Here is a 27,790-nt window from a genome sequence, read left to right on the forward strand (position 1 = left end):
CTTGCGGGGGCGTTATAGACATGCTCCATCGAGGTCTGCTGCTACCTGGCTATAGCAACTATCTAGCAAATTTTGGTACGTATACTGGAAAACACAGATTCAATATGCAGTTACTAGGTGGTAGAAACGACTGAGGAGTTAACTTTCAGATCACACCCACCAGTCTTAATTCATATTAATTAAAAAAATCTGGCTTCGGTCTTGTACATTGATAGTTTGCAGTGAGCTATTTTTAAATGTAAAAATTAGATTTACCAATTGTATAGTGAAGTTTTATTTGCTGTGTTATTCAAATAGTAATAAAATTAACTTCTATGAAAACTGGCCCCAAATATGCCCCCGAATTTGCATAACAACACTGAAAAATGCAAATGGCATGTTCCTCCTTTTGGCAGCTTTGTTTACTAAACAAACATGTCATCTTGTTTAGTGTCAAATATCCATTGATCAAGAGCAGAGCTTGGTGTATCAAAACATGTATTTTATCTAAAAGAAAGCCCAAAATGTACCCAGTGATGAACAAAGTAATGATGCTTAAGTCACAAGAGTTCGGCATAAATATCCAAATTTAGCCCCATCTTTCAGATCTGGCCCATTTAGTGTATGTCAACCTAGGTTGACTGACAGGTACTTGATGGTTGTGATGCAATAGTAAGATAATGTATTTGGCAGTGGGGGTCAGTCATTTGGCACACTTTCACTAATCACCAAACTGACCAGTCTGTAGGGGCCCATAAAGGGGAAAATGTATAATGTATCAGAACAATGCAGGTCTTGTCTTTGACTCCTTGGTGAAATTGAGATGATTAATATTTTTTTCTTAACATTTAAAAAAATTAGCTTTATTGCACCCTGGCTTACCTTTGACTTTGCTCTTGTTAATCTTTCATTCCTGGTAATAACGCATCACAACAACATATGAGGAAATGCAATTACAATCATTGTATGAAACCTGTACAATAATTATTGAATTGCAGTATTAGTTTTAGTGCTTTGTGTCATAAAAGCTGTAAATACCACCGATTGTTAGTCATATTTAATGTTTGCAGGGTTGTGGCATAACATTTTATCACAACCAATAACTGTTGTTGATTAAGAAACGTGCAATAAAGGTACAAAAGTTTTATGATCAAAATCAGATTTTTATGATATAAAAATTGTAATGGTTAGAAAGATTTCATGAGATACTGCACTGCAATGGCATTAAGCTGACAAAGCCCCAGGTATTGTTATTGATTGATTAATTGAAAGAGGAGGGGCACCTGGCAAGGACAGGTGCATTATGGGAAATTTTAAACCAGCCTCAGCAGCCTTTGGGGGAGGATTTGTGGCCAAAATGGGCTAACATTGCAAAAGATATCAGCCAGATAACTGCTTTTCACATACCATAGGTTTCCCCAGCATTAAAATAACTTGTCAACTCATCCAAGTAGAAACAATGGTTAACAGTTGAACAGTTCAGACTATGAAAATAATGTTATGATATGGAATAATTACACTTGATCATAGCCTTTGATAAATCTTTGATACTAATTTGTTATTCTGGTGTAAATTTTCATTCATGAATTAAACTGGAAAATTATGACAGACAGATAGTGATTAATTATACATTTTACAGTGCAGACTATTGGACTTCCTGGAAAAATTAAAGCATTATGTTACTACTTTGTGATGTGATATCGGAGAATGATACAGTCATTCTGTTGGAACTGACTTTGTCAACAAGGATAATTGGAGTCCAATTTTTTCCAGTAGAGTGACATTATGATGAAGATATGAGAGAGATATTGAGTCTGATGTCTCCATCATTGGATTCCAATACTTTCAGCAAGTAGTTTGAAGGCACGGAGAGCCATTATGGCCCTTTGTTTTCTTGCATTATAACAGCTGAATCATTATTTAATCCAAATACGAGAACTTTTGCGGAATAGTGTTGTAACATTTTGTTTGAATAGAAGGAAAATAAATTAACCATTTCCATATTTAGAAAATTATAATTGATGTCATCTAGGAATATTCTAAAGGCTTTGTGTAGTGCTACTTAAATTATAACTCTGGAATTTTGACAGGTTGAAATGAAATTTGTTTCATTACAAGTATCTAAAAAAAAAAGGTTTACAAAATTAAAAAAGGATGTGGTAGTGAATGTTAGTAAGTACTGGAACGACCAAGTGTTTCCACCAAAATGGATCAGAAAGAGCTGCTTAGATGCATTTTTCAGCTAAGTGGACATCATCTAGTGACAGGTAAAGGTATTAACTGTAATTGCTCAAAATTGCTGAACATCAAATTTCAGTTACTGAAGCACACAAATATGTTTCCAAGTCAGATGGAACATCAAAGAAGGCATATATTTTAATATTTAATCCAATTTTCAGGTTATATAGTTACCCCACTTTTATGTGTGTGGTCCCTGCTAGACTGTCCCCCAAATAAACTTATTTGAAAATATGTACATTTATAATAGTAAAAAAGATACACTGATAGAAAAAGATACACTGATAGTTTTGGGGGTATAAATGTTTATGAAGGGAAAAAACAGAAACTTTAAAATACCAGTCAATGGTTTAGGCTATAAAAACAACAGCATCAATCTGTCCTTTTCATCACAAGGTCAGTTTTTTTGAATCAATGATGGAAAGTTAATGTGTCCATAGTTCAGTGACTGCCATTGAGAAAGAGAATCGAACCGTCAAAGTGATTTTTTTTGTTCAAATTCAATTAACAGTCCGGTTTTATATGGAGAATTGATGCTAAATACCCAATAGGCTATCATTAGGTCCTGGTCAGAAAGACAGATGGACAATCGCAGACAAAGAAAAACATTAAAATATGAAGTTTTAATAAGAGTTCTCATTTAATAATGGTTTTGGCTTTGGACATATGCTCATGTAGGGAAAAAAGTTTGAGAACAGTTGATAAATAAGAATTATATACCCGGTACAATATTTAATTTCACTCCCTGACATTCAAAATGCAATCATATAAAATTTTAGATAAAAAAATATTATGTAAAACCTGGAAAGTGCTGAAAACAAATTCCTACCATTATTAATCTAAAATAAATACATTTTAAAGTAGCACGAGATAACATCATCACATTGTATTGGCATTATTGTAAAGTTACAACTATTATTTTATTGCTGCATTATTGCATACCACTGACTTTGTAAGGAAGGAGAAACTTCAGCTATTTACCTATTAACTTTTTATTACCAAATCTCAATTATTTTATTACAAAATCAACCATTAGCATTATAATGTAAAATAATATTATTGCATCACTAATGTTAATGACAATAGGCTGCTAATGATGGTATTTCACCTTTGTGAGGAATGAAAACAAATATTTAAGCATAAAAGTGTCATAATGTCAAATGCCCATAGGCTAAGGAGTTAGTTCCCTTTAAGCAATGGAGTCTACATCATATACAGAAGAAGTTTTCTCCCTTGAATTGCTACACTGGTTGAATGCTTTAATCCGTTGAAGAATATCAAAGTGATGTGTCTAACTGTAACATTTTCTGTTTTAAGAAAATTACTTGTTCCTTGATATTCGCTACATGTTGTTGCAAAATATTCATATATAACTTGAAAGAAGGACCTATTAGAAGTTGTGTTTTTTCCCACTCTTTAACAATAATTGTCCACATCAGTAAGGAAAATAAATTGAACAATTTATGATTTGTGCCAGTTTACATTTTGATTCCATCAAGTTTAAGTTATAAGTCAAAAGTAAATGTATACATATTATGCCAAAAAGTAACAGTCTGGTAAATATTAAAATGTTGGTGAAGATTTACCCGAAGGTCATAAGGATGATAAAATGTGTTTTGTTTTTTTTTTTTTTAAATTCTCCCCCCACCTTTATTTTTAAAGAAAATTTGAGAACCATAAAAAAAACTCTTGCAAAGAGTTCTTTAGCCTCTTGTCCCGTTCAGATGGTATAAGCATCTTCGAGAGCTAGGCTTCAGTCTGTTTAGCTAACATGTCATTTCACATTGACTGTCTTGCTGTCTTGTAGCATTTAATGGGTGAAGGTTGACAGTGGTGAGAGGGGGAACAAATGATAACCAGTAGGTTGTGAACATTTATTTCCCTGTGTGGTCACTGATGGAGCTTTCAAAGTCAATAAATCAGCCTCTCGTGACAATTATTACAAGCCAAGCTTCTTTCTAGTCTATTATATTCGTATGTAATGGAAGACGTTACCACAAGTGTTATGATACTGACCAGTGGTCATCTTTGGCCCCTATTGACCAAAGTGGGCACCACTGGACAATGTAATTACACCACCACATCGGTCCTTATGTCTTTATAGCCTTATAACTATCTTACCACAGTAATTAACTGATATAATTATATCAATCATATCTTGTTTCAAAGAGGTGTGTTTAAATGTTTTATACTCAGGAAGACATGTTCATGTCACAAGCGACTTGTATTAGTATCTCTCCCTTTTCAGCAAACAGATTTAAAATCCCCTCCTCCAAGTATCTGCAGCGGATACACCTGTTGTCTATTTGGGTCATACAAGCAGGTGAACTCACATAGGGAGAATTTTTGTCGCCTAAATAAGGCTGACTTGACATTTTTTGCTGCTTCAAATCCGCTGATTAAGTTATAAATCTAATATTCATATACCAGGCTGCAGACAATATTTTTTGCTATCTTGTAAAATGCCATTTTGACCAAAAAAAAGTAAAAATCACAAATGTCATATTAAATTATATTTTTTATTTTATTCATTAAATGTCAGTGATAAGTGTAAAAACCAACTTGATCACTCCTTTTGACATGTCCATAATTGCAATTAGGGAATTTATTGTACTGTTGTATTTCACTGATATCAACCCATTAATATATGTTCACAGAGTCGAGAGGTGCTTGATTGATGCTTAAGACATTTAAAACAAGTTGAAGGAGTTTTGGTGTTTAATTAATATTTCATAAATTATATTTAAGTTGGCCTTAATTTTACAAACATTTGATGGCACTCTTTCAGAAAAAACATTCACATGTTAAGTGTTTCATTAAATTTGGGCATTTAAATTTGTGAACTAGTACAGATAGGATCACCATGGAAACCACATCTTAAAGAAACATGTTACTCATTTATAATTTCTATTAGAACATTGTCACTTCTGTTCTGTATTTGGACCCCACTTTGACTCTATGGCTGATGGCCCTTAATTTTTCTTTGATCCCTTTGTAACCCCTAATTGGTGGCTTATGGAATGTGGATCATATTAATTAGCTGTATAACACTTCTGCTTACTGCACATATCAGCCAATGAAATGCCTGAAAAGGTTGTTCATGTTTGCATTTTATGTCATTATCACAGAATGTGTCACAAACAACAAGCTTTAATGTTTGGATGTGCAGTGGTAATTAACGATTCTAGTGAACTGTGAAAAGAATGTATTGGCATTTTATGACATTTGTCAAGATTTGTTGTGTATCATTTTACATGTTGTAAGTTTGAGGACAACATCTTTGTGGAATATTGGGCGATATCTTGGACAAGCATAGGTGCAGACAATGGTGGCTCTAGCCATCAACTTATTGCTAGGTATACATTTATAATATCATATTATTATAATATTACAATATTTATAATGATGTTGTGTCATTCTGAAAACTTAGCAACTCCTTAGAACTTTGCAGTTGATGATGTATATCATTATAAATGTCTGTAAATGATGGTGGATTATCAAGTATTTGGCTCAGTTCAATGATAGAAAAGTGTTGATTATCATGGAATATAGTATGATTATCTCTGTGATAACTTTATTGTAATATTGCAATGATATATGAGTGCACCTGGTCAGTTCTCTGTTAATTAGCACATGGATGTTAAATAGTTGTGAATGTATACCAATGTATTGGCACCAGGGGTGTCTCTTGATTACTTTGATGTCTGGAATTACCATTTCTGAACATGGTGATTTATAATACATAAATGTTCTCATGTAATTGTAAGCAAATGGACTGTCCAGATTTAAGCCAATGATCTCCAAGGGGTCGCCTTGATTGGACAGTAAAGCAGGCATTGTCTATATCACCTTTGAGAATCTGCAAACAATGATCATTCATCATCAAATATTTCAAGATTATGAGGAAAATGCAATCTTCAACATTGTAAGTAATTTTTATAATGCAATTTTTGAAAATAACGGCCAAGTCTGATGTTCATAATTTAGTTTTTCTTTACAAATTTAAGAGTTGGGAAGTAAATAACCCTACACCAAACAAACTTTTAATTTTATGTATCCTTGTATGTAAAGAATATATGTAGTATCTGACTATGTAGCCTGGTACTGAGCTGTGAGACTGTGAACAGTCCTTGTTAATAAACTGATTCTGTTAGAGCCCCAGGCTAAGGGGTTTCAGCGCCCTTGGTGCATAGTTTATTGCTATTTAATCTGATGTTACTACCATCGCACATAAGGCTGTCAATCATCATTTTATGAAATCTCAATTTTATACAATAATGAAAAGTAAAATAGACTTCCAACCCCAATTTTGTTTTACCCTTATTCAACAAGTTGAAATATTTGTTTAAGTATAAAAAGTTAAACCCCTGATATTTTTTTGGCAAAGAGGGTTTAATATATCAAGTCTTTCATGTGAAAAAATGCTTCTTTTTACTTTAATTATATTGCTGTTAAAGAACTGCAGATTTTATGAGCACAGGGGAAGAAATCTTGGGCTTGAAATTCTATACCCCCGTTTACTAAAATTTCGGATATTGCTTTTCAAGTTTATTGAATTTTATTTCAATCATAACAACTTAGTCTTTTGATACTTGAAGTATAACATGACCCCTTTGCCTTTTCTGAATACTAAGGGTCCTTATTAAGGGCCATAACAGATGTGGGACTTGTTGATTGGGAATTTGTATCCTGCAGGGTTCCAATTTTCTGGGGCTGATTTTATATTGGACTTGTCAGGAGCAGTGACCCTTTCACTTCCCCAAACCATTTACAATCTTTATATTGAATGTTTATAGGCATATGGGACATTTCAATTATTTTCCAATTATTGATATGAAACCATTGTTCCTTACAAAGTCTGCAACATTTGAAATAAGTATTATGAAATGCAATGTGCTTGCCCTATAACATGACCAGTCAGAAACTTGTTTTAGTAGAAATAATTGGGGGCTTATTATTAATCAAGAGAATGGAAAGGTGAAGAGATTTGAAGACATCTAAAATTACATATATGTTAAACAAGCATATGCCGAGTGGTTGAATTTCAATAGTAAATACTCTAACATGTGATTAAAATTCAAACCAATGGTATATGACCTTGGGACAGACTCTTGGGAGCATCTCCAAAGACTGCAGGCCAGTATGCTAACAAGTTTTTGATTAGAGTATGGAAATCCTCACAAAAGAAACATTCATTAATCAAACTGGTCAGTGTCTAGGCAGTGACTTGGGCTCACAATTTGAGATTATATCTGTATTATTAGTGCAGGACAGGAGATGATGGATACAGGCATACGGCCTCTGTCATATGGCAGGCCTCTCATCCTCATTTCAATGTCAATTGGTCTTGTCCCCTTTATGGTAGAATCCTTATCTTTATCACCTTAATATAGAGCTTTAGTCTCCAATTTGTACTAGGTTTATTGCCATAGTTTTGCTTCTAATTTAGGAAGGTATATTAATTACCTTTTCAAAGGCAAGATGTATTTCATCTAAATCAAGTAGCCTCTTCAAAAACCATCTGAAGTAGGTACTCCTTCATATAAATTGTTGGTCACTGGAGGACATTTATTTTACTGCTTAGCATATGTATGAGAGAGATTATGAAAAGTATTGGTCACTGTCGGTTAGCTTGGTTTCCATAGGTTTTATTTACTGTAGTTTTATGGCTTTCATTGCCATGTTGGTGTCAATCTTGGTATCATATCTAACAATACTTAGCACTGAAAGCAAATATTTGTCAATAGAATTGTACTTCAATTATCTCCTTGAATTTAAAATTAGCAGGCAGGTACAATACCATTTCTGTATTCTTGTGGTGTTTAACATTTTGATATAACTAGCTTAAGGGTGTTGCAGTTTTACTACCATTTTCAATTCCGCCTTATGGAAAAACCATTTGTTTGTTGGTTTATTGTTCCTTTTAATGTCCCTCCCATTCATATGATACTTAAAATTGTGCAAACAAATGGTCATTTGTATTTCATTTGCATTAACAGCAAATCTTCTGTAAACAGAAATGTTGCTATGGGTCAGAGAGGCCTGTAGGTTTAGGTGGAAATCTAATTAACACTTCCCTGTTGCCTTCAAAGATGTGGACAGACCTCCAAATTTTGCACAACATCTCTATGTTTTGAAGTGTGGCAACCCCTGACACTTTCGTTCATGTGACATCTGACCCATTCTTTAGATTCCTAAATACATCTTATAATGCATTGTTAAAGCAATTTGCATCGGGTACTAGTGGTGCTAATGCAATTTGCATGGGTACTAAATTCAGTCACTATGGTGTCAGCTCATTAGGAAATTTGTTAATCTCTGACTGGAATAATTTAAGGCTAATGGTGAGTTAACACTCTGGACAAGTTTAAATACATGACATTTCTGGTCTGATCTTAGGAAACTAATAATATAAGAAATCAAAACTGATGTGAAATAAAAGCTTTCTAATCGAGTTTATATAAATATCAGTGCAAAGCTATCAAAAATAGCAATTATTTACACAAAATTGTGTATTAATGAAAATTGGTCATCCATCAGATAAGCATGTAAGATAAAGGAAAATATCAGTGATAAGATTAATGAGAATGGGCAAGAGAAGACTATTGCAGCATAATTAGCCATGAGGGGTGAATGTGGTCAGTTGTGGCCATTGCAGCGGACAGGTGGGGGAAGCCAGGGCCGCTGATGATGGACCTGCTGATAGGACTGATTATCTCCTAGCTAATGTTAACATCATGAGGGCTCCAGGGTCAGCCTTCGTTATTTACTGCTGACTGATGGGGAAAAAAAACTTGGGAGCTGATTTAGTAGTAGTAGAAAATAATTTGCTGGTACCAAGAGTGGTTCTAGGGCATTTTGAGGAAAAGGCTTACATATAATGCAATCAAATTTGTTGAACATATGACGTAAGATTGTAGTAAATGGCTTGCTTACTCTGACCTACTAAATCATTCAGATTCAAAGCTATTACTTAATTCAACTATGATACTTGCAACTGCTGTTCTTCTAAGGCTTTATCATTAAGACATAAATTAATCAGTAAATGTGAAATAAACATGCTTCAACATTAGCATGCATCTGCAGATAGTTACCCCCTGTATTGATGACAAATTAGCCAATCATTGTTACAAATGTCTGCATGCTCCCACCATTAAACTGATAACAAAAATAAAATATTCATAATTAATGAGAAATTGGCAACATTTTAGTTATGAGAAATAGGCATTGATTTTTTTTTTCTATAGGCAAGTCTGCACATATTTCATCTGGCTTAAACCTGAAGAAAAGCCCTGAAACAACAACGGAATAGGTCATATATTGTTTTAGGATTAATCCAATTATCTGCCCTTTATCTCTAAAACAAAATAAGCTGTAGTAATGGTCATTGCATGACTAATGGTGTTGATTTAACTTTTTAAATATATATTGAAATATTTTTTCTTAAGGATTACCATCATATGCATTCTAGGTTTCTCAGATGTGAGAATTATTAAAATATAATCTGAATTCGGTCATAAACTGTGTGTGGTTATGTTTTTGTCTGTGTATTGTCATTACATCATCATTGAGGAATATGGACAAAATAGTGAGTATTTTATGGTTAAGTTACTAAGTAAACTGATAAATTGCTTTGAAGTCAACCACTGCATCAATCAACTTCTTAAGTAAAAGTCTTGGGTTTTATGTATTATTGTTGGTATTGAAATTATCCATTAATTGCTTGCGTCATTTAGCGATAAGGTATTGTAGTGATGCATCAAATGTAATTACTAGGCATGGGAGTCCTCTGATTTCACAAACAAAACTATTAACTTTTCATCATCTTCTGTCAGCTCATGAATTGGTGTTGATTTAGAAACATGATTCTCATTTTGAATCTTTTGTCAGGCATTTGTGTATCAATAATTTTTGTTGATGAAACTCTTTCATATCTTGAAAATTCATATGTATCAGTGGGGTAGTGGTAAATTTTACCGATATTTGTAAATATAATAATTATTTCAGGTATATTTAAAAGAGTGTAGTGGTATTCTGTGGTACAGATAGAACATGACAAGTCTGAAAGAAATCATTTCTGAAGCGTTTTTTGGCCGCTTAAAGGCTGCAATTGTGCATTTATAGCCAGAGTAATAAATTCATCAATTTTTCCATTGATATCAAAACATAAATGGCAAAAGATAACTGTTTACTTTATAGCCATAAGTGGTACATTGTTTGTTGTCAGTTGTATAAGACAGATATTCTTTTAAAGACCTACAAACTTCAATTTGCTTATGTTTACAAGTCAATTTATTTTAACTCTTGTTGGCGGCTTTTAAAAGGATAATTAGTTTATTCTGTAGACTTTGGCACGTCTAAACTATTCAGTTTGATAAGAAAGCCCCATAGTCCATTTTATAATGTCAATCATTTGCAAAAAAATCAAAAGGATTTCATTCAATACCTACTCCATTTTCCCAAATTAAAATCTCTGAACTTATGAAGGCTTAGCTAGGATCGTTTTCCGGTTACTTCACCTTCCAATTTAATTTTCTAAAATGACTGCCAGGGAGTTTACCCTATGGGGAATGCAGTTGAAGCATGTAGAGATTTTGATGTGACATGGCATGGACATGACATAGGGCATCTACAGCATTGACAGCATCCCTATGTGAGGCAGCCCGCCTAATTGACACTGACCCTACCTCTAATTGGCATCCATGTGCTCTTTTAATTGAGTTTAATAAGGGTGAGCATGGCATAGGGCCATCCAGTAAGCATCTTTTGGGCTCTTCGCCCATACATTTTATGGTTGCATTACTGAATTCTACTAATTATTTTTCTGTCAAGATATGAACATATTTTTCTTGAAAATTTGAATGTAAAACATGTAAAAAAAAAAAATTGTTAAAAACCTCTCTTCTATCTATGAATGTAAACTGTTTTTGTTTTGTTTTTACTTTAAGTGACATTTAGCAAGTCTGTATGATATTTGTTCTGAGCAAAGGGCAATATAGATACATCTTTCATTATGTTGACTTGTTAAGCCTGGGCCCTGAGAGATGGCCAGATGACAAGTCTGTGCCAGGAGGAAAGCTGAAGAGTCAATAACATAATCCTGGTCACAATAATGTTTTTCAACCAAATGACATGACATGTCTGAAATATGTTGAACATACACTTTGTTTCTAGCTTGAGATATATATATTTTCGGCTTTATATACACAGTATATAATTAGATACTATTTTATACTGCTTTCACAGGAATCATACCAATTTTATCTAGGTATATCATAGCAATAGGAAAGAGTTTATCAACCATTGGATTCCTCCCCTATTCTACATTTTTTTATGGATATTGTCAAAAGTTTTAAAAACACATCTCTTTTGGGATCATCAACTATTACTTGAAGAGCATCATATTTATCATAGAACATTTTCTGACTATTTACTGCAATGTAGGAATCATAATCCAGTAACTACAATAACAACACTAACAAGATTAGTACTCCAAAGAAGACCTGTCTGCAATCCCCAGCAACTGCTGATAAAACTAACCCAGGCTAGCCCAGGAGTTGAACCAGGAAAAGATAAGTGATGATTAGTAGCCCTTTGATGTCCCCTAATTTTATTGTTTCCTAACTGGCTTAAATGCAGGGCTCAGTCACTTTCTGTGATGATGGATGTAGTAAATGGAAGAAAAAGCTGCAAAAGTCTTCTTTTATTACCATGGATACTAAACTGGCCATAAGGATCAGTGGTCTATCCAGCTTTTGCATCCTAGTTCAAAGGATCATAATCTTCTGTTACCTACTGTTACATGACATGCAATTACCCTGTGTTGAAAAATCAAACTCTGATTACTTTCATGATCGGATTTGAAATTGCTGGATGGGGAAATTAACTCACGTGTCATGTTATATAGCATCACTAGATCATTGTTTATCAATGTTGACTTTACTGTGAGTAGTTATGGGTTGGTGATGTAATGTTCAAAATGATGACAATGGGAAATGCAGGAAGTATTCAAGTGTATATGACACACAAAGCATATTTATGATTATCACAAGAGGGCATTATGCAATGTTTTCCACTAGATGCAAAAGGTCAGTGGTATAGCTTCTAATGTGAAGAGGGGCTTGGGCCTGCACATCATTTTGATTCTTTTTTTTACCTCAATATAAAGGAAGAACAAAATGTCGCAGCTTTTGTATCAAAATGATATATCACTTTACACTCTGGAAATAGTCAAAATGCACAATATACTGTCTACATTTCCATTTTTTAAAGAGTGGGCGGGCATACCCCTCAACCCCCCTTGTTTGGTGCCTGCACATAAAAATTGGTCTTGATAATGGTTCTTCAATTTTGGATGGGCAATAGGTTTAATTTTATTTGAACATTATCCGATGGAGGTAAACCATTGTAAATCAATCGTGACAATGATTAGAGACAAATCAACTGTGGAAATTCTCGCAGATCCTGGAAAGGTAAATTAGGAAATGCAAGTCACTTCCAAAAAACTAGCAGTACACAATGACAAGTGCAAATTGTATGAAAATGCAGTTTTATACTGTTATCAAACACCTATGTTCAAACATTTTGTTTTTGCAGTTTGCATGAGAAAAGTCAACTGTCTAGCATGTAGCGCAAACGCTGCAAACATGAGACTTAAATGACTCTTAATATGGAAGAATGTTTGATTAATGTGATCACCTTTAACCATGTGTTTAATTCTGATCAAAAGATCAGAGGGATATTATTCAAATTTAGGAAATTTAAAGATTAATCCAATCCTTGATAAGTGTGCTAGAAGAGAGGCAATTGTGCTGGCTGCTTCCTTCACTTTGATTGTTTCAAGGGAAATTCTGATAGTGCATTATTCAAATTGATGAATTTTAATTGGGCGTTCTGATTCAATTAGAAATGCATTAATTTCCAGTGATTATGTCTAGCCCCACTAGGGACAAGGGCATGGACCTTGATAAATGAGTTTTCTATGGACTCTCATGAACAGCCAATGTTCTCTTATTTTTAAAGTAATTATGAAAGTTCCCAAGTAGAATCCAAATGGATGACAGTAAAAGAGGAAAATTTCAACAGAAGAAGACAAAAATGTTTGCATACTTTTAGCTAGGATGTTTTGCCATGGCAATAATTCATGACTCTAGAAATGTTAGTAAAAATCTTCTTATTTACCATTATTATTCATTTTTACATCATGTCCAGCAGTTAAGGTATGTTTAGCTCTTCAAAAAGAGGAGTTGTCTCTACTGAACCTCCCAAACACTGATGATGGCTGTCACATGAGGACAAATATTGACTTAGATATTACATCCTCAAGTGCTAGAAGTGGTCCTAGGTATGGACTTTGGCTTAAATGGAATTACTATGTTCAATGTCATTATCAACTTGACTCAGTTGGTAATGTTTCGAGCTAGAACATTGTTCAGACTTTTGTATGGTTTTAAAAGCCTAGAAATCACATACAAATCACCAAATCATCAATAACTTGGAAAGGCTAAATTATCTCGTGTAATCTAAATGCAAATGTACTTATGAATGATAGTATCGAATATCTTGTCAATTTGATAAATTATATTATGAATAAATGAAGATTACCTCCACCATTCAATTGATAGACAGTCAAAAAATAAACAATCAGGTTTTGGATTTCAGAGGCCCCACTTGAGATGAGCACAATGTAAGGCTACAATTTCAGTCTTACAATGTAGGTGTGAAGTTTTTACTCATAACCATTAGTAATTAAGAAATCGAAATTGGAAAATTCACAGTTTGGTCCAGGTTAAAGATGATAAATGAGTTCATTAGAAAGAGTTGCTCAATGATACATCAGAGACAAGGCAAGAACAATTAGGTGTTAATCAATTAATGTTGCTTGAAGTTTGAACTAAACTTCTCAGATCTGTCATTTTGATGAATTTGCTGAACAATATATAACAGCATTTAGTAAATATGTAGTATGTTCTTTGGCTTTTGCAAAGATATATTGCTTGCAAAAAATATATATGAACTTACTAAGATTTAAGGGTATTAAACTTATATAGAACTAGAAAGACATCTTTTAGGAAGACATTTCTCTTTTAACAAAAGTGTTTGTTTTATCAATGAAGCCTGCAGATTCAAATATGATCGGTGAGTTAATTGGGAAAACAGGTATGACATTATTTTTTATTTTTTTTCATTTTTCTCTTATGACGTTTTTTTATCATTATTGTGAAGGTTATATGAGGTTAATTGTTTTGAGAAATATGGTGTCAGTTTGCAATATGTAGAGTTTTTCTCAAAATCAAATGCAAATAAAAATTATATTCATCTAATTATAGTTTCCAGCAAAGGGAGAAATAAACTGCTATTTGATATAGGTACAACTGACCCCACTCAAGTGATCATAGTTTTATTAGCTTTCATCTCTCATATCTAAAACATTCTCTACATTTTGTCTAGAATAGCTGTACAAAGTCACACCTGGACCCTGTGATAAAACAATTAACTCTTAAATTTTGGCTCTATAAATTCTATTAAATGCCTGTAATAAATGCATTTTTAAATCAATTTCATGATTTATGCTAGATAATATTTTAACAAGTCCAACATCAAAGTAAAAGTTCATGTTAACAACTTGTTTATTTGGATAGACAAATGATAATCTGAAATGTATCATAGGTGGTCATCTCCGGCCCTAGGGGGGTTTGAAATATTTGTATTTTGATGGTCAATGAGGTTTCCTGTTTCCAAGGCTCACTATTCTCTAGTTACACTGACCTAAACTTCCTACAGGGGGAATGATGAACAATAAAGATAACATTTATTACAAGCAATTGAACAAAATAATTTTATTTCCCAAATATTTGTATAGCTTCAAGACACATTTCTCTGTATCATCACCTAGGGACATGTTTTTATTAGTAGGACAAGAGAAACAATTGAAGATACTGATCATAATGATATTTATCAAAAGAAGAAGCTCAAAATTTCACACAAATTTCCCTATTGCTGCATATCTGCATTTTTTTCCAGTTAATTAAATGATAGTTGCATACAATTAGATGAAGAAAGGAGATCTCATTTTTTCAATTGTCATTTGAAGTATGATGATACTAATTGGTTGTCATTTTAATTTTAAGATTAAATTTCATTCCAAGGACAAGTTAATTTAATTGAAGAAATGCCAAATATCTCTGAATGCATTGAAGAAGGGACAAAGTAAATAAAGTCGTACAAAGAGAGCACCCTGGCTTGCAGTAGATAATGGTGAAAAACATCATGCTACTCTCTGTCCATGTAAAATATCAAGGAAGAGTAAAAGGTTTGCAATAAAGTACAAGTTGAAATGGTCAATATGCAAAAGCCATCATAGTGGCTGCTAAATCATGGCATCATGGGTTGCTGTTGAAAAGGACAACAATTTTTCACATTGGCCAAGTGATAAACTTCAAAAGAAAAACACCAAATTGAACCAATAGATCACTTATGTGTTTTCATATAACCTTTGTTGTGTTTATAATGAGCATGGGAAAATGTTGGAAAGGTATCATAAATCCTGCTGCATCCTTCGTGGCTGTACAAAAGAAGCATTAAAGTCTTCATTCATTGTCCACTACTGTAAGGTGTCTAAGGAAAACGGTTGTTGTAAATCTTCAACCATACATCACAGGGGCAGAGATAATAGGATATAGACCAAAGCCAATATTTGCACATCTACTGTTGTTGACCAATTAATTAATAGTCACTTAGGTTAATTCATTAGCACCATGTCATCCTTGTCTCATTGCAATTAAGACTAATAATTAAAAGAGATGTTTCCTCTGCTGCTCTGCTAATTGTTCTAGTTTACATCCTAAAATTAATTGATACTGTCAATTAAATAACACTTTATTTTAATTGATTGGATAAATGAAGAGCTCCTTTGCATGATGTATAAAACTTGAACATTTTTGAAGGACCTTTCATTAATGATTTTACAACCAGTGCTGATATAACAAATTTACAGAGTTTTATTTCTATTATATGTTATATTTTACATCATGGAGCTTGAATTATACAACACATCAGGAAGAAACATCAATCACCTAAAGGCTTTGATTTTGAAATATTGTAGGAATTACATGACAGGTAATAATTATTCCTTGTTTTTCAACATTATCTATAAGAAGCTGAACATTTCAAAATTTGCAACTACAAAATGAATGACACCTTTGGGAATTTGAATTATTTTCTTAAGAACTCTGACATGGAGTGGACAATGTTTTGATTACTTGATTTATAACCTCTGATGTGAGTTTGATAATGCATGATAAGCACATTTCTGGCTTTATCTGTTAACAGAAGCTCTTGATGTGTTTTATCAACTGCAAATCAATGGGTCCCTTGCCTCTGTCCGTTCACCGATAATGAGATTTCAAACTCTGTTTCTCTGGTCCTGGGCCCCTAATGTCCCTGGTACACCAATTAGGAGTCAGGGGTAGTTGTTGTTCAACAAGAGCCACACTAGCACACAGGGAGGTAAACATTCACCATAATATCATTTTAATGAAACTTCAATAGTCTTTAATCAAATCATGGCTCTAATTTCTGTTTTTCAATCTTCAATCATGGTTTGAGTGTGTATATCTGTCATTCCGGTCAATGTTAACAACTTCTGACCTTTGTCAGTGATTGGGAATAAAAACTGTGGTCCCAAATCAAATATTTATTCTGTAACATTTGGATGTTCATCTTCCCTGATTGTCCATTTCCAGTGTCTAGTCAATAGTTTGTTGTTTCTTTTCAATTTTTCAATGTCAGAAGCCAAAAAATCAATCCTTACAAGGTTTAATTCAATATTTGAACAGTATTGTTTCCCTCCAACTCTTGGCAGATGGCAGCTTCAGACCTGACATGGCATATTTTTTCTTGCTTTTTGTCCAAAAGTTCACAATTTCTCATGTTTGTCAGTGGGTAGTATTTTAACTATTTTGTTCCACTTAGGGGCCAATAAATTGCAGTTAATGATATACTTCAATGCCATTAATGAAGATTAAGGTTTAATGTCACACTAATTACTCAAAACTACTACCACATTTCACTCAGAAAATTGATGTTTTCTGCTCAATCTTCTCCCTAAATACACCAGGATCAGGTGACTTGAAAGAGAAGTCCCAGTAAAGGGCACAGACTGCAAGGATCAGGAGTACAGGACAACTTTTATGAATAACAAACTGCAAATTTATGAAAATGTACACTGGAACAACAACTATCATTATAGGTATTTCTTTACACTGACAGTGAAAGGAAGAGTTGTTTTTATCCCTTTGCACTTTAAATCACTAGAATTACCAAAGTTTGGAAATAAAATTTATTGCTCTATAATAAGTACTATCAGTATAGGGTCTAGATTTTATTTAATGTCAATTTAAATTCATTGTTAAAACTAGTTGCAGCTTTCAAAAATTATATTCAAATATCCTCTTTATTTTATTTTGATACCTTGTTTCCATAGAAACATGAAGACATTTATCTGACAGGGAATGCTCACTTAATGATGTGGACAATAGACTGCTCTAATTGTGCGATATACACAGATTTAAGTCCACTGAATGGTCACTGACAATGGCACAGGAACTCAGACATCATAAGATTGTTCTGTTGTGACATGTGATATATTTGACTCATTTGTCTCCAAATCAATGATCTGGATAGGAGCCTCCTTTTGTTAAAACATAACTTTGTTAGTTCTGTATTTCTGAATATCCCACATAAGATGAAGATGAGCCATTTCATATTAATTTGATACATCAATTCTGTTTGGATTAAAATTTGAATGCAAGATGATAAATGTGTTATTATGTGGTAGGTGGTTTTTGATACCCAATATGCATGAATTACTGGTTCAATCTATCATTCAGATGTTTAAATTTAACTTAAATTAAAAAGTTCCATTAGAATAGAAACCTTGGTACAATTCCATGTCAGATTAATCTTGGTGAAATAAGCATCACTTCCACAGGTACATGGTCTATATCAACTTGCTGATGTTATTAAATAATCTCTGTGCCATTTGTAATGAATTGTCTATTGGAGATCTTTGTTCTTTGTTATAATATCAAGGGTAGCATCTACATTATACTCATTCTATAAATACCTTGGCTTTAAGATATCATATGCCTGAATGGTATAGTCTAGTTTCTTTATTTTACCTAATTGACGATTAAAGAATAGCTTCATCATGATAAATCTTTAAAATATTTATTCATGTAGCTGCAGGAAAATACATGTGCATTTTAGGAGGAAAATAGTGTTTTATTAAAAAAATAACATGTTCAATTATTAGGGAAAGGTTCATGATACTTTTGGTTAAACTTTTGGAATATAGATATCATCATGGGTGAGATAAGTTATTGTTATTACAACTAAGTTAACTTATGGTTTGTGGTGCCATCATAATATATATAGATAATAAATGGTTCTTTACAAACTAGCACAATCATATTTTCCACCATTCAATCAAGTTCTATTTTAAGTTGGTCATAAATTATGATAGTGGTCATTCATTTCAAAAAGCTTTTCAATTTATTAAATAATTCAATTCCCAAATTATTCCATGGGGGGAACAGTATTTCTACCAGGCTGCTTAAGTCAAATAGTGTAAGAAGTAGGCTTGAAAATCTGTTACCACTTGCAAGGAAACATATGTGCAACTTCCTTTTTCACCTTTGCTTTGAAATACTGTCATAGCTAAGACCCAACTGTACTTTTTCTGTCACTCCGCTAAGATGGGAGGCTCATCTTTTCAACATGGTGTTAAGATATAGACAAATATTGGTTTGAAAACCTGTTACATTCACCTTGGTTCTCAAACGAGGTGTGGACAGTGACCTATGCCTGCAAGGACTTTTGATACATATGGTGGATTTGTCCATCAGGGTGAATCCTTTGATAGTTTTAGGGATCCTTGGGGCATTAAGGATGTTGGGGATTAGTTTGGGATTATCCTCATGGGATCATATACTTAAAAAGAAGGGATCAGTGGACAGGCAAACTTGGTACCAGATGCACAAATTCTTGAAAAAACATTGGAGCAGTCTTCTAATTACAATATCACACATTTGTTTAGAATTGCTAATGTATACTTGGGTTTTAGTCTGCTAGGTGTTTGCTTGTGCTGAACTCCTTCTTTGATATATGATAAGATTATTTAAAATTGGAAAATTCTATGATTAGATTAGTGGCCAGCTTGTTTGATGTTTGCAGAAAAATACAGGATTTTTTTATTTGGATTTAAAATTATATTAAGGTTCAGCATTTTTTTTATTTGGATTCAAAATTATATTAACCTTATAAGGTCTTAATTAGGGAGTCACCATTTCAACATGAGCTTTCAAAAATGACTTAAAATTCACCTCTGGCAATATTCAATCCTCAAATTTGCATAAGCTTTGGATTTCTGTTGAATTCTTGTGTCTCCTTATTGATGAATGTAACATTTTGACCCGGGTGTCAGAGGTTAATGAAATCAACAAGTCTCCACCAGCAATCCAGTCCTTTTATGCAGGCACAATACTTGTGGCTTGGTGAACAATACCAGAGTTTTGATTAAGAAAGCAACAATGGTTCCAAGGGAAGATGTTTCTGAGATCAGAAAGGTGACATATCCAATGTGAATTACTGCACCATCTGCTGGCTTTATAAACCCATGTTTGCAAACAGGACCATTGGTAGCTTTATAAATGATTACCTTCATATTCTCAACTTTTTGTTCTATGCAGCCAGGTATTTGTTCTATTTGAAATTTCTTAATACTGATTGCGTAACTCCGATGCTTTGTTTAGTATGAAATATGACAACTTGTGGATAGCATTTTATCCACAGATGTTGCCATTTTTTAGGAACTCCTACATTGTTCATTGAATATTTGTTCTTCATAATCTGTTCCATGGTGATCAATTTTTACATTTTGACAGTTGAATTCATTCGAAAATATTCTATAAACCCAGTGCATCTGCTCAATGGCGGAAGCAACAATCATAAAAGTTGGGGAAAGAGGTGACAAATAGATTAAAACCCCAGAAAATCCAATAAAACAATTTAAAAGCTAGTAATTTCAGTTCAATCTTTTTAAAAAAAATTACAAGGGTTAAAAGGCCATACATTCTGCTGGATGGACTTTTAAGTGAAAATAACCAGTACTCAAACTCCTAACTGAGCAAAAGTTGAACAACCTGTAATTACCCAGTGTTCTACTCATTTTAAATAAACTGACCAAAAATGTTAAACTTCTAATAATGGTTTTGGCGTGTGGCTATGTCTATTATTTTTCAAGTTCATTCCTGACATTTGTGGGCATTTAAATGACCCACAGGAAAAGGGAAATAGAATTAAATAAGGAAACTAGGCTTTATCACCTTATTTGAACATTTATGTTAGGGATCAAAGACTTTAAGTCAATGTTCCATTATGTAATAGAAAAACATGGGAACATCAAGGTAATCAAAGGTAACAAAACCTGCCTAGTAGCCTGTGGTGAAACTGATATTACCTGTCAAATTTCTCAGCCAATCAGAATTTATCATAGTGGCAAGTGGGTGGGAGAAACTAGCCAATCAGATAGCTTGTAGCTCTAGCTGTATGTTTAGTGAATGGGAAAATTGGATTTGATGGATGTGCTAAGTGTGGCCGGTGTTAAACCATCATTCATACATCTGAGAGAAAAGTGTGTGCATGTAATTAAGGAATGCTGTTTGGTATTCTGTCATATTTGACAATTTGGTCATAGTTTTTACAGTCAGTGTTTAAGAAGAGTGACAAAGTGTTGGACTGACTAACTATTAGACAACATTACTGTCTCATGAATACCGCAGTAAAGTTTGTGCAGTTCATCTTTTATTACTAGTGACTTATAATGGTGAACTTACTGTATACTCAGACTAAGGATGGATTTATCATTGCTATTGATACAGGTACTAACAAACTTGGGATAAACAGTTTCAAATGTTGCAGATTTGAGCATTTTTTTTCTACTAAAATTATTAAATAACACATGCAAATATATACATTCTACTTATTATTATTATGTTTAATCATTATATATTATCCTTTATTTATTATTATTATTATTATTACATATAAATTCAAACATGCATTTTGGTACATTATACAACTTTTTAACATGATACAATATATATTTTCAGATCGGCTACAGTCTGGTATGGCGAACGGTGGGGGTGGCAAGTCAATGGCTGCAGATGAGATGTATCTCATGCTACAGGCTGATATGGTATGTGTTGAGACTTTGTCTTTAAATTGTTCTAAGAGGAAACATAGGACATCTCCTTAAAGTCTGTTATCAATTATTCTATTTAGTCATTCTTTCTAACCTTAAATTAATACAATTAATTGAAGCAGCCGTGAGAAAACGTTCATCAGATAAATCTCATGCTTGTGCTCTAAACAGGCTTTTAGGTTAAAAGAATTTTTATTACAAGCATTAAAACAAAGATAAGCCCCTTCTAATAAAACTATTCATCATTATTAAAGCTAGAGATTCCGAAAGGTTTGTTTAACTAACAATGCAAAGTTTACACATCATTTATAATTGATCTGGTCACCTATTGTATCTTGTAACAGATATTGGTATCTCTGCAACTGATCATCAGTGATAACAATAGTCCCCTATTATTTCTCTCCTGTTACTAGATTTTTACAAAAGATTACATGATAATGGTAAAGAACCCCCCTGTTGGGATAATTAAGCCCCCTGAGTTGTGGCCCTTTGAGGTTATGGGACTCCCAACTTGTTTTCTATGAAATGCAGTAGGTATTACTGACCAGGGGTCATCTTGGTCTTAATTAATTTTCTGTGACCCTTGAAGGCAGCCCCATTTAATCAGGCCTATGATTAGAGCACTTCAAACTAAGGGGTCTTAACCTCGCATATTTAATTATCCCATTAGTATAATATTCAAGTTCAGCTGTTCTGGATAAACTGGTCAAATTTCAAGTTGGGTCATTTAAAAATGGAGACTCAAATGATTAGATTTGACTTTCACCAATTAGCTGGAGTAACAGGTTTATTAGTCTGTCCCCTTCTAAATTATTTCAAATTAGAAATTTAAACAAAACTTCATTTAGTAAGTGTGTCTGATGTGTTCACCACCTTGATGAGAATCTGTCAATCATTCCCAACTGTTAAGACACTTTGCACAATTTTTCGAGTGCTTTCAAGAGTAGCATTAAAATTGATGAAAACCTCGACAGAGATGTTAACGATTTTCATCTTAAAATTTTAATTCACATTTTGGGATCATGTCACCTCCTCTTACGAGGCAATTGATAAAACTAAATGAGCCCTATAACTGAGGTTTTTGTGTCTGCTCTGGAAGAAAAATGGTAAAATTTTAAATAAATTTTCGCTGTCCACTGTCATTTGTGAGCTCATGTTGCTTAGCGCCTGGTGATCGAGATGACCACCGATAACTAAACGATCTTATTGTTGGTCATCTTCATTTGCTGTAAGGTCAACATCAAGGAAATTTATCCTGACCTGCACATCGCTAAAATGCATTTAGTTAGGAAAAGAATTTTGGGAAAGGCCACACTTGATATGATGTTGAATAAATTAGTGAAAACATGAAAACCATGTTGAGGGATCAGCCCAGTTAGTTCAATCATTGGGGCGATTTATAGGTGCTGGGTCATAATTACAGAGCTCTCTAAATGTGGGAAATCTAAACTTAAGTGGACTGATTGTCATCGTGTGCTGACCTTTCATAGAAAACTGTACATTTTCATAAAAAATAATGTGCGGGCAGCTCATTTCGAAATCAGTGGGATTAACTAATTTCACGAAGATTTATGAATGGCCACGATGCTCAAGCAGGTGAAGAAAAATGTAATTCTTTGAAAGAAGATTTACGATTTTTTGGTTAGTTGCTCCAAATAAAGTAAATTTTAAAGTAATATGGCTCAGATGTGATTTCAATTGGACAGCGGAAATGTGGATTTAAAACACAGTTTTTGTAATCAGCAAAATTTGGGATTATAGAAATTACAGTTCCCTTTAAAGACAGATTACTGGCGCAAGATTCATTCATACCCTGATGAATAATGCAGCCCCCAGTAGGGTGGGACAGATGTAAAGGTTAAATCTCTAAACTTGTTTGTGCTTCATATTTAAGTTATGTAAAACATAAAGATCATTACAATAAGGGAGTCTAGCCTCTGATCAGATAAGTGGACCAAGGGTCATTTTAACCCTAATTCTGAATGAAAATAAAGACACAGTGGTCCTTTAAAATCCCTACAAAATGAGGGTTTCATTCTGTGGAAATCATTATTTAGTTTCTTGTGGTTGTTGAAAGATCTACAAGCATGGTGAAACAAAAATCTGTAAGGAAAAAAATTGATAATGTTAGAATACTTATTAATGGAAATTCTTATTTGAATGGATACACATGACTAATATTATTGTTGAAGATGTGCATTTTAATATAAAGCTTAATTGTATTTTTTATGTATTTTCAGATTGGCATAAAGCAGGAGGAGCAAGTTTTTCAAACCGAGATCGAGGACATTGCCTCAAAGGTCCACCAGCTTCTCGAGACGTGTGGGGTTGACTCCGACTCTAGCTCCGAAATCATGGCCCCTCCCTCCACTCCTTCCTTCATGAAGACGACGGCAAGCTCCCTCACTCACGTCACCAATCTGGAAACCCCGACCTTTCAGAAGACCCCCAGCCGGGGATACTCATGTCTGTCTGATAGTGACGACGAGACCAGATCCATGTTTCCGGACATTCATGAGATTATTGAAGGTGTGGTGAATAAGAGTGATGGGCTACCTCTGAATATATCCACCCTCTCAGCAAAGACTCTTGTGGATAGAAACTCAAACTATATTGACTCACCTCATAGTGAGGTGAATGACAATGACACTCCAGTGATTGAGGCTATTGCTAGTCTGGACAAAACCTCTGCCTCAGATTCAACTACCTCAACATCTACCTCATCCTCCAGTAGCAGTTCACATCGTATGTCATCATCAGATGGCTACCCAAAGTCAGATGAATCTACAGACAATCAAATAGTGCCTGAGTGTTATGACTTGGATAAGGAGTTTATGTCACGACTCCAGTATTACTCAGATTTTACCCTTGATCGTCAGAGAAAGATCAACTCTATGGTCATGAGTTGTGGTGGCACTGCTAAAGACAGTAACACATGTGATGCAGCTGAGGAAATCCTCACCCGACATGTTGAGGGCAAGGAGTCCTCCCCTGAAAAGCCTGCAGTAGTGTTCATCAAGCCAGTGGCTCCCCCACCATCCACAAGTTCGGGGTCAGACTACCACTCCACACCATCCTCCCGGCAACGACGGGACAGGCCAAACCGACAAAGGTACACCCGTACCAGCCGCAAGTCCACCTCAGTGCCTCTTGCCAACTCTACCATGCTGGACGAGAGCTTCTCCTCCTCCAGTAGTGGACGTGGCAGTCACCATGGTAACTCCCTCATTCCCAAGGCTTCATCAACCATGATCTATGACTCTGGTTCGTCAGGCAGCAGCGGGCGAAGGAATCACACTGGGGCTTCCAACCCTGTTGCCTGCTCCACCATGCTGAACGAGTCCTTCCTGTCAACCGGCTCCAGTGGTTCCAGTGGCAGTAGGCACAAGTCCAACCCAATGGCTAACTCTACCATGATTGGGGAGTTACCCCCCATGGTGCCCAGCGGGGGCAAGGCCACCATCTCCGTGATCCGGCCCAACAGTGACCACAGTGACTGTGAAAGTGTGTACACATGGTCAATTCATGATGGGGACAGTGGGTCTGATAAGGACATTAGCCTGGAGGAATCTTACATTAAGAAAGTGACTAATTCAGAGAAGAAAGCCAACAACAAGCCTCCTCTTCCTCCATCCAAACGTGCCAGAAGTGGTAGCATTAGTTCACGAGACAGTGATTCTGAGCACAGATGTAAGGATCATAAATTACATGTGCTGTTAGGGGAGCCATGCTCTAAGACCATATACGATGTGGTATCAGTGATTGAACCCAGTGACACTTGCCAAGAGGAGGCCTTGTTTGTTGAAAGCATGTGTGGGGACTTGACTGAATGTTCTGTGCCTAAATCAAACACTCTACCTCGCTCTAGTACCAGAGTAAAACTACAGGACAAGTCCAGTGGCAGCTCCTCTCTTGGAGCTCACAGAGCTTCCCTGCCAGATCTGACTAGTGTGTGTACCTCAAACTTCAATGATGATCACAGTGTGCTGGAGTCGTTTAGTGATGATGAGATGACGGCCATGAGCGAGCGTCCTGAGTGTCAGGGCAAGTCTAGCTCTAGCAATGACAATCCAGCTAATGCAGCCTCTCAAGGCAGTGGCAGTGCTAATATTGACTCAATACTTACTGACAGTCCAACCAGCGTGTGCAGTAGTGGCATTAACGCTCCATACAACTCTCCAGGCACCAACAGTTCTCATGTTAGTGGAGTCTCAAGCACCAGTGATGCTAGATCATCAGACTCCAACATTAACACCAGGGCCCCCCATGTGAACCTCCAGTCCCGCCTTGTGGCCCCCGCAAACTCGCCCAAGGTCCAGAATGTGCCCGTGCCAGAGGGCGCCACCTTCAAGGTTCCAAAACAAACGCAGCCCCTCAAAAACCTCTTTCGCTTCAGACGTAAGTCAAAGACACCAGACAACAAGACATCTACTCCCAAACAGTTCACCAACGGCTTGCCAAGCAGCAAACGTCAGTTGTTCCCCTCGGCTGGAACTGCTAACCTTCAGAGCGAAACCAGGGTTATGGACAAGAAAGCTGTGATTCGTAAATTTAAGAAGTTTAGCGATAGTTTCCGTCAACGTGACCGATCAGGAAAGCCACAGATTGAGACTCTTGCCAACTTATAATTTGAATATCAGTATTAATAAAACATACATTATTTTGTGCAATGTTTACCAGTGCAAGACTTGCCATGAACTTGAAGTGATTTTAGTGCTCTAGTTAATGTTGTGACGTTGGTTGTGAGATTTTATGGTTGTGATAATCGTCTCATTTTGTATATTTTTGTTCAATTATTATGATTAAGAAATCCATATGACTTATTACTAACTTTCTGCATGAGTTATTTTATTAATGTTGTTCAGTTTGACTTTATTTGCAACATTTTAAACTCACTGCTCATTTGACAGTTTTTAGTTTGATAACACTTTACTGCAGACTGTTTTTCTAACCCAACTTTTCTTCACTGCTTTATTCTTTTTGTTGTTTGTAAATTGAAAGCACATGTATTTTGTCATGTATATTAACAGCATTATATTACATGTATTGAATATTTATTTACAGTGCTTGCTGTATGTTGTTAAAGATGAACAATAAAAACATGAAAAGTTATATTTGCTTCATTGTACTTTTGCATTTAAATCTTTAAAATGATTACTAGTCATCCTGATGATGATGATGATGATGATGATGATGATGATGATGATGATGATGATGATGATGATGATGATGATGATGATGATGATGATGCTTATAATTATGGCGGAGAAGATTTTATGATAATCTATAGTAACAGAGAAATACAATGATGTTGAATCAAATGGGTATAACCTAACCAAATATACAAAACACTGCAAGCAATGCCAAAACTGTTTGTCTCCACTGATCAAGGAGTATGTCTCAACCAATATCGTGGTCAAAGTAGATGGACGTACTGCCCTGGTGACCGAAGTAACCTAAGTTTCATGTGAAAACCCAGCGGGCTCTGAGTTATGGGCCATTGGGAAACAAAAGAGTCTTTGCATACCCGGTAATGACAAAGGTAGTTTATAAATATCACTTATTTATATACAGTACAGTATATTAAAAAAAGAAGCATTTTGTGTGACATAATTATATATTTATTCAAAGAACAATAACAAACAACACTTCAAAAGTTTTTCAGAAAGAAAAAAAGGACTTGTCCTTTCAATTCTGTACAGTTTCATCAAAAATTGCCTGATCATTTCAATCTATATATTATTGTGGTAATTTTGTTATGATATATATTTCGACAAATGGTTAGACTGATCAATTTAGCAAGTTTACCAATGTCTGAATTTTCTAGAAAAACATGAAATTTAACTTTCACTGACTTATTCTACAATCCAATTTCAACTTGCCATGTGGATATACTATGTGCAGCAACAAACAAACCCCATGTGCATAACTTCATCAAAACATCAATATTCCCCTTAGGTTTCATGACTCAAGGTAATATGGTTTTGGGATTTTAAGCATTAAGAAATGCCATTTTTGCTATTCAAGGGCCATAACTCTGGTTTTACTAAGTGCAGCAGGAAACTAAACCCCAGGTGCAACACTTATCACCTTAATTACATTCCACCTAGGGTTTTCGACTGTTTGTACAATAGATTTGGAGTTTTAAGCAACACATAAGTTTGCATAATAATTAAGGATGGAAAGACCCATGGATGCACAGATGAACGGTTAGACAAAGGCAAATCAATAAACCCCACCCCTCCCCAACCCCAAATTTTTGTTTGGTGCATAAAAAAGTACAAAACTACATAAGGACATACAAAACAC

The 27,790-nt window shown here is 34.7% G+C and overlaps 2 protein-coding genes across 5 annotated transcripts in view; one reads left to right on the top strand and one right to left on the bottom strand.

The window, feature by feature from the left end:
• On the top strand, nt 1-26,593 carry LOC128229381 (serine-rich adhesin for platelets-like). 4 transcript variants are annotated; one of them, XM_052941268.1, is made up of 3 exons: nt 1-75; nt 21,390-21,475; nt 23,722-26,593. In XM_052941268.1, the coding sequence occupies exons 1-3, from the start codon at nt 21-23 to the stop codon at nt 26,107-26,109; spliced, it is 2,529 nt and encodes an 842-aa protein (XP_052797228.1). In that variant the 5' UTR covers nt 1-20; the 3' UTR covers nt 26,110-26,593. The 4 variants fall into 4 exon arrangements, with proteins under 4 accessions (XP_052797228.1, XP_052797226.1, XP_052797229.1 ...); XM_052941266.1 differs by lacking the exon at nt 1-75 and adding an exon at nt 2,136-2,246; XM_052941269.1 differs by lacking the exon at nt 1-75 and adding an exon at nt 14,238-14,355.
• The window catches only part of LOC128229382 (39S ribosomal protein L28, mitochondrial-like), a 46,238-nt gene that overhangs the window by 11,825 nt on the left and 6,623 nt on the right, over nt 1-27,790 (bottom strand). The window lies entirely within an intron of this gene.

This window comes from Mya arenaria, chromosome 3, assembly GCF_026914265.1.
Source record: "Mya arenaria isolate MELC-2E11 chromosome 3, ASM2691426v1".
Classification (NCBI taxonomy): Eukaryota; Metazoa; Mollusca; class Bivalvia; order Myida; family Myidae; genus Mya; species Mya arenaria.